Source organism: Pogona vitticeps, chromosome 5, assembly GCF_051106095.1.
Source record: "Pogona vitticeps strain Pit_001003342236 chromosome 5, PviZW2.1, whole genome shotgun sequence".
Lineage (NCBI taxonomy): Eukaryota > Metazoa > Chordata > Lepidosauria > Squamata > Agamidae > Pogona > Pogona vitticeps.
Window position 1 is genome coordinate 52,558,341 of NC_135787.1, and position 16,189 is coordinate 52,574,529.

Sequence of the window (16,189 nt, forward strand, 5' to 3'; positions counted from 1 at the left end):
GGGGGTTATGTTTCTGTGCTGTGTTGTTGTTGGTGGTGATTTTTTTTTTGCTCCAATGTTTATTTATGGGTTTTGTTTTGTTTTTTGCAGCCCCAGCACCTTCAGGGCTTGATCTGTTTATTTTTGGGTCTTTGTTTATTTGTTTTGGAGGTTTTTTGTTTTGTTTTGTTTTGTTTTGCAGCCCCAGCACATTCCTATGGGGCTTGCAGTGTTTTATTTTATTTTGGGGGTGTTTTTTTGCCGGAACGGATTCATTGCGTTCCCCTGCATTCCTATGGGAAATGGTGCTTCGACTTAACAAACATTTCAAGTTATGTCCATCTTCTGGAATGGATTATGGTTGTAAGTCGAGGCACCACTGTACATGAATTCACTATTTGGATTCACCCCTCCAACACAAACTTATAGGAATTATATCTATACCAAGTTAGCAAGGGTGTTAGCAATCTAAGTGGCAAGAGCAGCTCCAGCTTCTTCAACTCTCGTGCTCTTTCTGATTCAAAACTCTTACAACCCTGCTCTTTCTTGGTACCACATCTTTGGGCTGAACCAATTTTTCAGGTTACACTACCCTTCACATTTGCTTAAAAAAGAATATCCCAATATTCCAAAAATATTGACTAAGGAGGTTTGTTTGTTTAATATATATATTGCTCCATAGTGCAGTACACTTTCTGGGCGGTGTACAGGTTCATGCAAAAGATAAAAGGAGCCAGTTTCCTGCCTCTGAAATTCAAATACAGAGGCAAACACCAACAAACCCTTATCTCACCCAACATATTACATTTGCAAGCTATTTGTATAAGTAATTGCACACAGTTATCCTGCATTCAGACTCCAGAAATTTGTAAAACAGCTTCCTTTACCTTTCTTTACAGTACCTGTAAACAATTCAAGGAGCAATGTATCATAGCCAAGGCTCCCATACAAAGATTCTGAGGCAGCAATCACTTATTAAGGAGCAAGCCTCCCAGAATTCAATGGGGCTTACTTCTGTGCAGACAAGTAAGTCATCACAATAAAGTTTTAACACTGACATTGTCATACCTCCTACAGACTCTGAAAAACCCTGGAAACGTTACTTGTTGGATTGCAACTTTATTTGGGTTCTTGGAGCTGTAGTCCTGAAACAAGATCTCCTAGTGCTGCATAGTTCATAGGGCATAGTTCTAGCTCCACTCCTAAAGAAGTCAGACCAAAAAAAAGAAAAAGAAATAATAATAAAGAATACAAAAACTTTGTGGCACATTAAAGACAAAACACTGCAGCCAGATTGTTAACTGGGGCTGGTCACAGGGATCACATAACCTCCCTCTTACAGCAGCTCCACTGGGTGCCTATCCATTTCCAGATACAATTCAAAGTGCTAGTTCCAATCCATAAAGCCCTAAATGGCAAGATTCCAAGCTATCTCAAGCATGGTGTCTCCCTTTATGAGTCTGCTCAAGTGTTAAGATCATCAGGGGAAGACCTTTCTCTCAGTCCCACCATCCTCACAAGTGTGCTTGGTGGGGACAGGGGAGAGGGCCTTCTCTCTTGCTGCTCCCAGACTCTGGAACTCCCTCCCACAGCAGGCCAGGCAGGCCCCATCTTTGCTGTCCTTCCACAAGCTGGCAAAGACCAGTTACAGGTCTTTCCATAGTGACTGACTGTGCAGGAGACAATAAAGGAGATGGTTTGTATGTTGTTGCTGATAAATCTGTTTTTCCTAATGCTTTTACCTAACTTTTTAAATGATATTATTTTTTTCTTTAATATTTCAATAATTTACTCTCTGTAGTGTTTTAATGATGTACGCTGCCTTGGGTCCTTTTTCTAGGAGAAAGGTGGAATGAAATTATTTTAAACAAACATACTGCTGTATTTTAACCTGAGCTTTCATGAACACTTCCTCAGACTTGTCCGCGAAAGTTCACATTAAAATACAGCAGTTACTCTTTAAGAGGCCACAATTTTTTGTCTTCTTAATTTTTTTATTTTTCTGGCTAAAAGAACAAGCTCTCCTAAAACCTCAAAGAAATGCTGTTAAAGCGGTTGCTTGAAGTTACTCCCACCCGCCGTTTTAGCCGGAAGCTCTCCTCTGTTTTCATTGGTAGAGGTTGCCGCCACTCTTGAAAAAATGACCATTGGGAAAGGGGCGGGGGTGGTTTAAGTGTCTTGAGCCTCGTGGCTGCTCCTTGTTCCGGATTGGCTGTTCGGCTCTCTGAGGAGGCGGTGCGCTTGTGGCAGTTACCGGAGCGAGCAGGAAAGGAAGGCGGTTGGTTGTTTACAGGCGGAAGTTGTGAATGGAGTTATGGAAGTTGGGAGGAAGTTGGTCTCCTCGGCGGTCGTTGGTTTTTTAAAAGTCCAGCCGTCTTAAGCGTTACCGAGCGTTTTGTCTGGCACCGTCTCGCGCTCGCCCCCGACGCATGCGCCCATGGAGGCGAGCCTGACCTGTGCCGTTTGCCTGTCGCTCTTCGAAGAGCCGGTGACGCTGCCGGTCTGTTCCCACAACTTCTGCCGGCCTTGCGTGATCGAGTACCTCGGTCAAGCCCAGGGCACCGTGGAGCCGCCCTCCGCCACCGCTGCCGCCGCCTCACGGCCGGCTCGACGAGCTCATGACCACCCCCAGGAAACCGGGCAGGCCTCGGGCCTCGCCCCGCGGCACGGCGACTCCGTGACAGTGTCGTGTCCCCTGTGTCGCAAGCTGAACCCGCTTCCTTCGGACGGAGGGGCGGCCGCCTTGCCGGTCAACACCACCCTGGCCGAAGTGGTGAAGTTGTTCAAGGCCACCTTGCCCGCCAAGGCGAGCCAGGAGGCGACGCCGGAGGAAGCCTCGTCGGCCCTCGCCCCTCAGCTGGCGGTCCTGGGCGTCCCCTGCAAGAAGCACCCTGGGCGGTCCCTGCAGCTCTACTGCCGGAGGTGCCTGCGCGGGGCCTGCGGGCAGTGCGTGTCCGAGGAGCACCACGGCATCTTCCACTCCGTCAACCTCTTCGACACCGTGTACCAGGAGGAGAAAGCAAGTGCTGCTCTCTGAGGGAGGGACCCAGCGCCTCCCCTCCGCTCTTTCAGTGGTCCCCAACCTTGGGCCTTCAGATGTTCTTGGACTACAACTCCCAGAAGCATTCACTACCACCTCTGCTAGCCAGGATTTCTGGGAGTTGAAGTCCAAGAACATTTGGAGGCCCAACGTCGGCAACCGTTACCCTCAGGCTCAACATTTCTCTTTAGGCAGGATGGGGCGGGGGAGGGTCTGAGATCAGGAAGCTTGCACCTTTTTTGTACTGCAAGGGTCAGAATAGTCCATTGTTATGGTGGCTGGGTTTTTGGGAGGGCTTGTAGTACGGAAAAAGTAACTTTTCTCAAATCTGCCAGGGAAAGGAGCAAACTAGTGAGCATCACACATGCACCAGGCTTTTGGCCATATTTGAAAAACTTCAGAACAAAAGAGGAGGCACTTTGGGTTCTTCAGATGCTTTGGACTCCAACTCACATTGTCCCTGCGGTTGGCCATGCTTCCCTGGGGTCTCTGGGGTTCAAGTCCAAAACATTAAGAAGGTAAAAAATTTCTGCACCCCTGCTGTAGAATGATCTTTAAATTAAATCTACTGTATATAGTTGAATGGAGTTTTTTCTAAAGGAAGAGAGATGTTACCAAGGCTTTTGTGTTGGCTGATTCTGTGGAGAGTCCTGGGATTGAGTGCAAGAGGTGGAAGTAGTAGGGCTTTTACTGTGTAAAAGGGATTTTGAAGGTTGGTCTTTAGGGTTTCCTAGCTTAGCACAGGCTTGCATTAACTGATTCTATTTTTTATTGACAAGATGGCAGGAAAGCTAACGTTGCTGAACATTTATTCATGTAAAGGCAATAACCTCAAAATATATTCTTTTTTGTGTGAGAAAAAGCAGAAATGCTTGTTAAGATCTCCAAGCTTTCTTACAGTTTCCCCAAAAATAAGACATAACCTGAAATAAGCCCTAGTATGATTTTTCAGGATGCTTGTAATATAAGCCCTACTTCAAGAAATAAGCCCCAGTTAAGTGAAACCCCACCCTCCACAATTGTGCAGCAACCAGAAGATGACATGACTGTACAGTATTTGGATAAATATAGATTGTTGTACATGAAAAAAATTGCCTGGAAATAAGCCCTAATGCGTTTTTGAGCAAACACAGTAGATACTTCATTTGAAGGAGGTGGGAACACTTTGACTTCAGTAAAGTTACTTTGTGAAAACATTATGAATGGCAACATAATGAGCAAATCACATTAGGTTTAAATTCACAGTCATATTATCTTTGTGTTGTGTTTTTAAATACACCTACAGTAATTGGTTTTCCTAGAGGTATACTTGACAGCCCCTCAACCTCATGGCTGATGATCACACAACCAGTAGAGTTGGGGGCTATTCAACACTTTGTTGGAAGGCAAAGGCCAGGATGCATCTAACACTAAAACAAACAAAAGGTTTCAGCCAAAATCTTCACCACTTTTCTAATTTCAGTGAGTCACATTTTTAACTATGTCAGATTGGGACAAACTAAAGAACAGAACTGAAATAAGGAATAAGTTCTCTTTTTTTCTTTTACCTCTCTTTACTTGAAATCTGAGGGGCTTACATGTTTGTTATAATAAATTGTTTTCTTGGTAACCTAAACATTATTAACATGCTTTAGATAAAGGTCATTTTCTTTTAACAAATACTAAGGCAACACAGGAAAATTCACTCCTAAATTAAAAATGTCAGCTTTAAGGTTCTGCTTACTCAGACTGTAAATTCACCATTTAGTATACCCAGGAAAATGATAAGCTTCTACAGTACTAACACTCAGTAAGTTTAAATCCCATTTTAAGTAGCCATGTTTATCTTTTAAAAGAGGTTTGCCATAATTAAAGATGACACTATTATATGAGGTTCTGCGGTTTTCTGAATATTAAGCATTTTTATAAACGTCTTTTTACAGCTTGCTTTCTTTAGCAATCTGAAGAAAATCAGAGACTTATATGAGAATATGATAAAGGAAATACCAGTTTCACCAAACAGTGCTGGGGTAAGCCAAAATTAAAGAAATTTATAGAAAACTCGGGAGAATATTCCAGTTCCCTTTGTAACAGAATTATATGAGAGTTGTTCCCTTTATAAAATTTGTTACTGCTCATGTGTGAAAGTACTGTTTTTTCCATTCCCATTATTCATTCAATCTGGGGTGTATCTTATTAATTATGTGTCACTATCTCTGTCTGTGGTACATTACAAACAACATGTTTGACTAGTATCTACCAGACAGGGTTTGCAGTTTCAAAAAAAGATTCATGATAGAAATGGAGGGAAATAGGAATGGAAATAGAAATAGAAGGAGAAATGTGTGATGATTTCAATTGTACTTTCTTTAGTTTATTTACAATTAGATACAGGTTTTGTTTCAAAAATGTCTTGGAAAAGATAATGCTAAAGAGAAGTATAAATTTGATAAGGACCTGCTACAACAGAGTTATTCTGGGATGAATGATGTTTGGGATGAGAATGTTATTTTGGATTATAATTCTGGATGCATTTATTGTGGCTGCAAAGCCAGAGGTTGGGAATTCAGTTCCCTCACTGTGCCTCCAAGGAGAAGAGCCAACCTATATGGCCTTGCACAAGCTGCATTGTGCCCGGATGCCCCCAGAAGAAGGAAGTGGTTAACTGCTTTTGAGTATTGTCTACCTAGAAATCCCTGAACATAATAACCAGAATTCAGAATTGACTTGTCAGCACACAAATATGTGTGTGCATGTGCACACACACTCCAATGAACTTATTTTAATTGGTTTACAATTACAACAGGCATAGGATTGCACTGTTAATTTCATGATTAAAAAAACCATCTACAGTGTTATTCTTTAGGGCAGCAAAGAGATTAAAGATTAGTATAGTTGTAGTACAGTAGGCTACATATTCCCTGTGGCCTACCATAATTTGTAATTTGGTAGCTACATTTGAATCCTTTTTTTCTGTGTTCCACACATTACAGTTGCACATGTCTAGGTTTGTGCACTTTATTGAAGTTAGTGCTGTGATCTATAGTTATTGTTCATTAATGCTACCATTTCAGGTGGTAATGCTGAATGAAGAAGAAATTATTAAAATTGAGTTTGATAAAGTATATAATGCTTTGGAAGTGAGGAAAAAACAGTTACTTGAAGATGTTGAAGTCCAGAAGAAAAGGAAACTGAAAGAGTCACTAATATGGAACAGAATGAAAGACGTTCACAAGAAAACCATTGAAAATGTTCTGAATGATTGTGAGAAGCTTTTAAATGAATATAATCCGCAGCGTTTTCTAGAGGTGAAAACATTTCTGTTCAGTTATTCATCATATAAATTAATGACTTGGAAAACAAGATTTTAAAAAAATCTTTATTCTTGAACAATTAAAACCTATTCTATGAGACTTATTATATTCTGACCCTGTTATTTGTTCTGTGTATTGAATATAATGAAATGTAGGACAATAGCCTATTCAGAGCATGAAGACATTTGTATATGCAATTGCGTGCTCTGGTTGTCCCCTTGTATGGCTGATCAGGCAACTGGTCATTCATCCAATCTCACAAGCAAGGGAAAACTGGATACAGTGGGGTCTCTACTTAAGAATGTCTCTACTTAAGAACAATCCAACTTAAGAACAGCTCCATTTGCTAAATTTTGCTTCTACTTGAGAACAGAAATCCAAGATAAGAACAGGAAAAAAAAACCTTTCCTGCTCTTTTTTTAACCTTAGGTCATCTTAGGTTAAAAAAAATTCTCCCCCTAGTGGTAGAGTACATATTAACCAGCTTTGCATTAGTTCCTATGGGAACTAATGCTTCAGTGTACGAACGTACCTCTACATAACAAAAAAACAGCCAGAACGGATTAATTGGTTTTCAGTCCATTCCTATGGGAAATTTTGCTTCAACTTAAGAACGTTTCAACTTAAGAACACCATTCCAAAAGGGATTAAGTTCTTAAGTAGAGGTTCCACTGTAGTTTCTATGGACGGAAAAGAGCAGATACAGATTAAATGGTTTTCAGTGCATTCCTATGGGAAATGCAGATTCAACATAAGAACTTTTCAACTTGAGAACCACGTTCCAATATGGATTAAGTTCTTAAGTAGAGACCCCACTGTACATAAAGGGGAGCTTGCTGGAACAGGGGAAACATTTATCTTATTGTACTCACTTGATTCTATAATGCACTGGTTCTTAACCTTGGGTTACTCAGGAGTTTTGGACTGCAACTCCCAGAAGCCTTCACCACCAACTCTGCTGGCTGGGGTTTCTGGGAGTTGCAGTTCAAAAACATCAGAGTAACAAAGGTTAAGAACCACTGCTATAATGCAACAGGATATTGGCCGGTTTTGGTAGTTTCATTTTTGTCTCTGTGAAAAAGGGCATGTACAGTTATGTGTAATGTTAATTTAATTTATATATTACCTTTCTGTATAAGGGACACAACTACTCTCAAAGAAGTCCACAGGACTTTATAGACGTTTTATATATAATTTTCTGTAAAATGGCGTAGCATTTTCTTAATACAACTGAAGTTTTAAAGAGAAAGTTCTTAACATACTGTAACCAACATCTGTATTCTCTTCATAACATGGGTACACAATAGAAAAGATCCTGGCTTGTGTCCCTGTATATTCTGCTTCTGCCAGTGTTTTTTATGCATAGCAAGTTTTTGATGTTGAAAACACTAGGTGGGCAGGAGCGTATGGCAGAAGACAGTCCTTTTAAGCGTGTTCTGCCTAAAGTATAGATACAGAACTGGCATTGAAATAGTACCCTGATCTGTCTATCCATCTATATTGAGGTGTCTATTCAGCTCTTTTTCTCTAAACAGCTGCCCAAAGTGGCTAACATTAGTCAAAATAGCACAATCAAGTAGCCAAATATGAATAAACCTGTCAAAGCTAGGACATTTAGAGCAGCAGTATTCTGTTCATCAGGTGAATTCTCAAGGAAATAAATCTGAAAAGCTTTCTCTGCGCTAATCTGTTTGGCATATTATTCTACCATTCACAGCAGGAGATGCATAAAGTATTTGGGGGGGAATTAAATGTAAGTCTCTAGCTGTATGTAATTTCTTCTGTTGTACGAACATATATTGGGAAAATGCAGATTTTCTGAAAAATAAAAATGTATGTTACATTTTCCATCCTAAATATTAAAATTTACTTTCATGTCTTACACTGAAATAATCAGTGTAAACTATTAATCTGATTTCTGCAAAATACTTTAGTAAGTAACAGATTTTTATTAGTAATGGTTGAACATGTTGTTTTTCTGTTTTATATAATTCACAGGTCGCATGCAGCTTGAATCAAAGGTAAGTATGTTATGGTGAGTTGTGCTAATGAAATGGTAGCCACCTTTAGTAGTATGTGCTTTAAAAATCTGTAAACATAATGATGTTGGTTGCACATGATCATATGCTTTAGTTGAATGCAGAACTTATCTAAAGCCACCTAGCAGTATGGGTCTCAACAAGCTTAATGAAAGAATTGGAAGAAATAGATATCTTATCTAGTATATTTGCAGACCACCAATTTCAGTACTATCAGGCTGGAAATCAAGAAAATTCAATTGGAAGCTTAACATCGCACACCTGAAAAATGAAGATTTTAAGAAACAAGCTAAGGAAGAATTGGAATTCTTCTTCAAACAGAATTTAAGACCAGAAACCTCAGTGCTCATGGTATGGGAGTTGAGCAAAGCATTTTTTTTAGCGGAATAGCCATAAGATTCACAACAAAGCAAAAAAGAGAAAGACAAAAAAATATGAGACCTTGGAAAGGAGAGTAGCCGCAGATGAGAGGCAGTTGAAACAAAACCCGTGGAATATAGAATTGAAAGAGAGGATAAAAGCTACACAGCACCAGATAAATATATTACCAAAGAAACTGCAAAGAAACTTAAATTTGCTAAGCAAAACTTTGAAAATACAAATAAACCAGGAAGATGGCTAGCATATAAATTAAGGAAAGAGAGGGAAAAAAACAATAATACAAACATTAAAAGATGAAACAGGGATGGAGAAATTCAAACAGGAAGCAATAAAAAAGATTGTAGAGGATTTCTGTCAGAAGTTATACAACAAAAAGGAAACTGAAAAAGAAGCTCAGAAAAAATATATTGGGAAACATAATAAAATGAAATTAACTGAAGAACAACTCCAGTTTTTAAACAAATCTTCAATGTATGCAGAAATTACAGAAGCCATAAATAAACAAAAAATTGGGAAAACACCAGGTCCAGATGGTCTGCCAGTGCAGTACTATAAAGAATTAGAAGATGTATTACTTAAGCCATTTAAGAAACTTTTCAATTGTGTGGAAGAAGAGGGAAAATTACCACCAACATGGACTGAAGTGATAATTTCTCTTATACACAAAGAACACAGAAGGCAAAGAAATCCAAAATTATAGACCGATTTCACTGCTGAATGTCGATTGTAAAATTTACGCGACCATATTGGCAACCAGACTGAAAAGAATTCTAACACAGTTAATACATCAAGACCAGTCAGGGATCCTCCCCAAAAGACAGATGAAGGATAATATAAGGATAATTCTAAATTCCTTAGAATACTATGAAGCTCATCCAGAGAAACAAATGGCGATGATATTTTTGGATGCGGAGAAAGCCATCGATAATCTTGATTTGAATTTCATGTTGTACCAGTTAGAAGCATTGCAAGTTGGAGAAAGATTTATGAAACTAGTTAAAGCAATTTATACTCAACAAAAGGCAAAAGTGAGAATTAACGGAGAACTATCAAAAGAAATACAAATACAGAAAGGTACTAGACAGGGATGTCCATTTTCACCATTGCTATTTGTCTTGACTCTAGAAATACTAACCGAACAAATTAGATATAAAAAGGACCTAAAAGGTCTGAAAATAAAAGGTCAAACATACAAACTCCAAGCTTTTGCAGATGATTTAGTCATCATTCTGGAAGACCCATTGGATTCAATAGAAGACCTGATGGAGACGCTGAAAAACTTTGGAGAAATGGCAGGAATGAGAATAAATCAAAAGAAAACAGAAATACTTGTTAAAAACATGAAAGAGCAAGAATGGCAGGAGCTAGATGAGAAGACAAATTTTCAAGAGGAAAAGGGAATTAGATATTTAGGGACCCAAAATAGAAGGAAGACGAGTACACTATTCAAAGATAGTTATATGAAACTGATGAAGGAGATACAGAACAATTTGGAGAGAAGGGATAAATTACAACTATCATTGTTGGGAAGAATTGGGACGATCAAAATGAATGTCCTGCCAAAATCTTATTTTTATTTCAGACAATCCCTATAATACTAAAACAGTCTGTTTTCAAGAACGTAATAAGATAATCATAAGAGTTGTATGGCAAGAAAAAAACAGAAGAATTAAATTAAAAGCAATGCAGGATACAAAACAGAGGGCGGGACTTGGACTTCCAGATTGGGTATTGTATTATCAATCTTGTATGCTAGTTTGGATAAGGGAGTGGATAATTTTGGAAAATGACAGGCTACTTAACTTGGAAGGACACGATTTGCAATTTGGCTGGCATGCCTTTTTATGGTGTAAAAAGGATAAGAAGCAAAAATACTTTAATTCACATATGATAAGAAGAGCTTTACTGGGAACTTGGAAAAAGATTATACAACAAACTTATAAAAAAAAACCAGTATGGGTATCACCTATAGAGGCTTATACTCACCCTAATCTTATGACGAAAGAAAAACTTTTAGGATATCAAGATTTACTTAAAAAAAAAAAAGACTATGCGCTAAGGTCTAAAGAAGAGTTAGAGACACAGAACTCACATAGACAGGTGGTCCAGAGCACAGTTGAAATCTAGATTCGGAAAAGATAAAATAGAGGGTATATATCTAGAACAAATGACATTTGATAAACTCTTACTAGGTTCAAAAGATAAAGTAATTAAAATGTATAACTACCTATTAGAAACTAAAATGCAAGATGAAATGGTTAAAGAGTGTATGATTAAGTGGGCACAAAACATAGGTCATACTATTGATATTGATCAATGGTTACAAATATGGCAAAAGAATATAAAGTTTATAAAATTGGTTAATTTTAAAGAGAATATATACAAGATGTTCTATAAATGGCACATGATTCCAGAAAAACTGTCAAAATGTATTCAGATGTATCAAATTCTGTTGGAAGTGTGAAGCACATGTGGGAAGTTATTATCATATGTGGTGGACCTGCAGAGCAGTGAAACAATTTTGGAAAGAAGTGCATTTGGTATTTCAACAAATATTGCTTTGTAAGGTCCCATTAACACCAGAATTGTTTTTATTGTCTATGATACCAGATAATATAGATAAAGCAAAGAAGGGCATAGCTACATATATAGTTACTGCAGCTAGAATTTTATATGCTAAAAACTGGAAAAGTCCAATGGTACCAAAACAAGAAGATCTTATAGAAAAGATAGGAGAAACGGCAGAATTGGACATCTTATCGGAAGCAATGAAGGACTTTGCAAAAGGCAACTGAAATATGGGATGTATTTTACAAATGGTTAGAATCACCAGATAATGTTTGAATAACATAGAACAAAATGTGGATTAAGGCTAAAAGGCAGAAAAGAGTGGAAAAGCGGAAATGGAATTTTGGATGATAATGTTAATAGAATGGAGGTTAATATATTTTTGTATCTCCTCTTCCCCACAATCCCAATCCCTTCTCCCTCTTACCTTTTGTATCCCATACCCTACCCCAAGCTATTAAAAATAATAAATTTTTAAAAAGTAATCTGAAAGTTAAAAAAAAAAAGCCACCTAACAATGACGCATGTTTATTTTTTAGTATTAAAGGCTCGGCTCTCTGGCATTTTAAATGTATATGTATTTACTATCAACAATCACCATCTATACCAATTAATAAATTATTCAGTGATAGATGATATATAAACATACAGTCTCTATGATTGTCAATTAATCTGTTCTGGCCTAAGGAAAAAAATCACACACACACCCAAAAAAAGCAAAACACTGCAAGACCCGTTGGAAACACGATTAATCCGTTCCAGCCAAAGGGGGGAAAGGAAAAGCAAAAAACCATGCAAAACCTTTCGGAAATGCAAAAAAAGCAGAGCAAAAAGCAAACAGACACTGCAAGGTCCTATGGAAATGAAAAAAAGAGGAAAACCAAAAAGCAATCAAACCCTGCAAGATCCATCAGAAATGCAAAAAAAGAAAAGAAAACCAAAAAGCAAACCAACCCTGCAAGACCCATTGGAAAGGGGGGGGGACTCCAAAAGCAAGCAAACCCTGCAAGACCCATCAAATGTGGGGGGGAAAGCCCAAAACAAAGACTGCAAGATCCATCCCAGCACAGAAACGTAACCCCCAACCGCCACCCAAAACCATGCTGCAAACCTCACCCGGAACAGTTTTTAAAAAGCAGAAAGCAGCACCTTACCAGGCAGTCCGAAGCCTCCTCTGTTGGGGTGAAAGAGCTACAAAGGAGCAGCTTCTTTGCCACCAACAGTTAGTAATTTAATTCCCTGCCTTTTTTCCCTGCCTGTTTTTGATTGTAACTTGAAGCTCTGGTTGCAAGTCAAAGCAAAATTTTGTAGCCGGAGCTGGTCATAACTCAAAGTGGTCGTATGTCGGGACATTCGTAAGTCGAGGCACCAATGTATGTTGTTTGCTCATGCATGTCTTTCAACACAACTAATATTTTGTTCCTGTAAGATAATATATTTAGCATAAATGATCCAGTGCTGGATTTCTTTGAGAGAGAGAAAATGATCCCAGAGACAGCAGGAAGGGGTAATTGCCTTTGCAGCCCCATCCATGCACTCAAATTCCTACTCTTGTGGCCGAGAAGCACTTTAGATCTATGTCTGCTGAGGGCTACACTAACAAAGAAAAATTCAGCAAATGGCATTGCAGCACCTGTGCATTTTTGGTTTAAGCCTTCATTTCCAACATACATATTCAAAGCTCTTTGTCAGTTTACCTGTAGCCAAAATTCAACTTGGACACAATGATAGTTTTATTCTTGTTATTCTTCAACTCACAGACATACTTAAAAGCAAGTTGTACAGAAACTGCAACTGGTACAGGACATGCTAATTGGAGCACTTACAGGAGCTAGTGAGTTGGCTCAAGTTACATTTATTCTGTATTGTATATAGTTGCCATCTATTAGTTTCTAGGTCTCATTCAGGGTGCTAGATTTGATATTTATAGACCAAAATTATTTTGGGCCACACCTCTGTGAGCTTATCAAAGTATTGAAACCAGCATTGAAGGTCTCACTTTCTGGACTATCAGGAATAGCCTTTACTGGCAGGTACGAGAAGGAATAAATATTTTGACACAGATTTCACAACTTTTGCAAGAGATTGCAAACTAGCTTATGCATTTTTCAGGGACTAGTTTATCGATTTTTCTTATCCTCATACAATTGCTGAAGAATTCTGTAGTTGTTAATGGGATTATTAAGTAATAGAATAATACTTTTTATCTTCCATTTTCTGTATAGAATGAAGACTCAGCTGGACCTCATGCAAATAGCATGCAGCCATGGGAATCAGTCAGAATGCAAACAAGTGCAGATGGATACAACAGATATAGTTAATGATATCTTAGCCTTGAACCTCACTGCTGTTGATCTGGATGTTGTTAAAGGTAGGATGATGCAGCTGCATTTAGATGCGGTAGAACTTATTTATTATAGAGGGTGGCTTTTCAAGATAGGATAGGTTTCAGATTTTAAAAACATTTTCTTGTCACAGTAGTTAATTCTCAGAATGAATAGAGATAATTTCCAATGGCTTGGATTGCCCTGTTTATTTCTCAATATTGAGATATCACTGAAGATGTTTGACTTTTAAATATCAAAAAGACCCATGAAAATAAGCAAAGTATATGATATTTGCTTTCTCCCATATAAGCAGACATTCCTTCCAGAGATGTTGAACATTCTATCTCTGCAAGCCCTGGAAGCAAACTGGAAGTTAAGGAAAATGTACAGAAAACAACTTATGTAAGTAGCCACATTTAGTAAACTGTAAAGAAAGATGATTTGAAAGCTGATGATGATAATAATAATACCTTAGTTTCCCCCCAAATAAGACCTAACCTGAAAATAAGTCCTAGTATGATTTTTCACGATGCTCGTAATATAAGCCCTACCCCCGAAATAAGCCCCAGTTAAGTGAAAGCCCGCCCTTCACCATTGTGGAGCAACGAGAAGATTCGTTGTCGTTTAGTCGTTTCTGACTCTTCGTGACCCCATGGACCAGAGCACGCCAGGTCCTCCTATCTTCTCCTGCCTCCCGGAGTTGTGTCAAATGCATCTTGGTTGCTTCGATGACAATACAATGTCCAACCATCTCATCCTCTGTCGTCCCCTTCCCCTCTTGCCTTCACACTTTCCCAACATCAAGGTCTTTTCCAAGGAGTCTTCTCTTCTCATGAGATGGCTAAAGTACTGGAGCCTCAGCTTCAGGATCTGTCCTTCCAGTGAGCACTCAGGTTTGATTTCCTTTAGAATTGATAGGTTTGTTCTTCTTGCAGTCCAGGGGACTCTCAAGAGCCTCCTCCAGCACCACAATTCAAAGGCATCAGTTATTTGGCAGTCAGCTTTCTTTATGGTCCAGCTCTCACTTCCATACATCACGACAGGAAAAACCATAGCTTTGACTATTCGGACTTTTGTTGGCAAGGTGATGTCTCTGCTTTTTAAGATGCTGTCAAGGTTTGTCATCGCTTTCCTCCCAAGAAGCAGGCGTCTTTTAATTTCGTGGCTGCTGTCTCCATCTGCAATGATCATGGAGCCAAAGAAAGTAAAATCTGTCACTGCCTCCATATCTTCCCCTTCTATTTGCCAGGAAGTGATGGGACCAGTGGCCATGATCTTAGTTTTTAATGTTGAGTTTCAGACCGTTTTTTGTACTCTCCTCTTTCACCCTCTTTGTGTGTGTGTTTAGTCGTTTAGTCGTGTCCGACTCTTCGTGACCCCATGGACCAGAGCACGCCAGGCCCTCCTGTCTTCTACTGCCTCCCGGAGTTGTGTCAGGTTCATGTTGGTTGCTTCGCAGACACTGTCCAGCCATCTCATCCTCGGTCGTCCCCTTCTCCTCTTGCCGTCACACCTTCCTAACATCAGGGGTTTTTCCAAGGACTCTTTTCTTCTCATGAGATGGCCAAAGTACTGGAGCCTCAGCTTCAGGATCTGTCCTTCCAGTGAGCACTCAGGGTTGATTTCCTTTAGAACTGATAGGTTTGTTCTCCTTGCAGTCCAGGGGATTTTCAAGAGCCTCCTCCAGCACCACAATTCAAAGGCATCAATTCTTCGGCGGTCTGCTTTCTTTATGGTCCAGCTCTCACTTCCATACATCACGACAGGAAAAACCATAGCTTTGACTATTCGGACTTTTGTTGGCAAGGTGATGTCTCTGCTTTTCAAGATGCTGTCAAGATTTGTCATCGCTTTCCTCCCAAGAAGAAGGCGTCTTTTAATTTCGGGGCTGCTGTCTCCATGTGCAGTGATCATGGAGCCCAGGAAGATAAAATTTGACACTGCCAGTGTCACAGGCAGTGTCAGATTTTTTTCACCCTCTTTACGAGGTTCTTAATTCCTCCTCACTTTCTGCCATCAGAGTGGTAACCTCTGCATATCGGAAGTTGTTGATATTTCTTCCGGCAGTCTTAATTCCGGCTTGGGACTCCAGTCCAGCCTTTTGCATGCTGTATTCTGCATATACGTTTAATAAGACGGTGGGACGATATACAGCCTTGTCATACTCCTTTCCCAATTTTGAACCAATCAAAAGATTACATGACTGTAAAATAAAACATCCCGTGAAAATAACCCTAATATGTTTTTGGAGCAAAAATTAATATAGGACCCTGTCTTATTTTCGGGGAAACACGGTAAATAATTTGAAAGCTGATTTATGAAAAAAGTATTTCATTTAAGTATCTTTTTAGCCAGTGCCAGGAGAGGATATCATTTTGGATAATGGTAGGAGGATTCCTACTCAGTATATGTCACTTTCTGCTGCAACTGAATTTGGACGCATGAGTCATGAGGTAAGCTTTAACATTTAATCCTTCCTTAAGATTGATATCCTTAAAATGTTCAAGATGGAGATTGTCAAATATACGTTCAGTTATCATTCTATAATCTTTAGCTGTTCAG

General features: G+C 39.1%; 1 protein-coding gene across 11 annotated transcripts in view; it reads left to right on the plus strand.

Moving 5' to 3' along the window:
• The first annotated feature begins 2,273 nt into the window (after window positions 1-2,273).
• LOC110085373 (tripartite motif-containing protein 59) overlaps window positions 2,274-16,189 on the plus strand; it is a 43,139-nt gene continuing 29,223 nt past the window's right edge. For 2 of the 11 annotated variants that reach the window (XM_078393857.1, XM_073001469.2), the window contains exons 1-7: window positions 2,274-2,998; window positions 4,942-5,028; window positions 6,073-6,306; window positions 8,311-8,333; window positions 13,526-13,671; window positions 13,941-14,029; window positions 15,979-16,080. In XM_078393857.1, the coding sequence (XP_078249983.1) occupies window positions 2,417-2,998; window positions 4,942-5,028; window positions 6,073-6,306; window positions 8,311-8,333; window positions 13,526-13,671; window positions 13,941-14,029; window positions 15,979-16,080 (1,263 nt within the window). In that variant the 5' untranslated portion in view covers window positions 2,274-2,416. Of the gene's footprint in view, window positions 2,999-4,941; window positions 5,029-6,072; window positions 6,307-8,310; window positions 8,334-13,525; window positions 13,672-13,937; window positions 14,030-15,978; window positions 16,081-16,189 lie in introns of all 11 variants that reach the window. The other 9 variants (XM_073001475.2, XM_073001474.2, XM_073001473.2 and 6 more) reach the window with 5 other exon arrangements.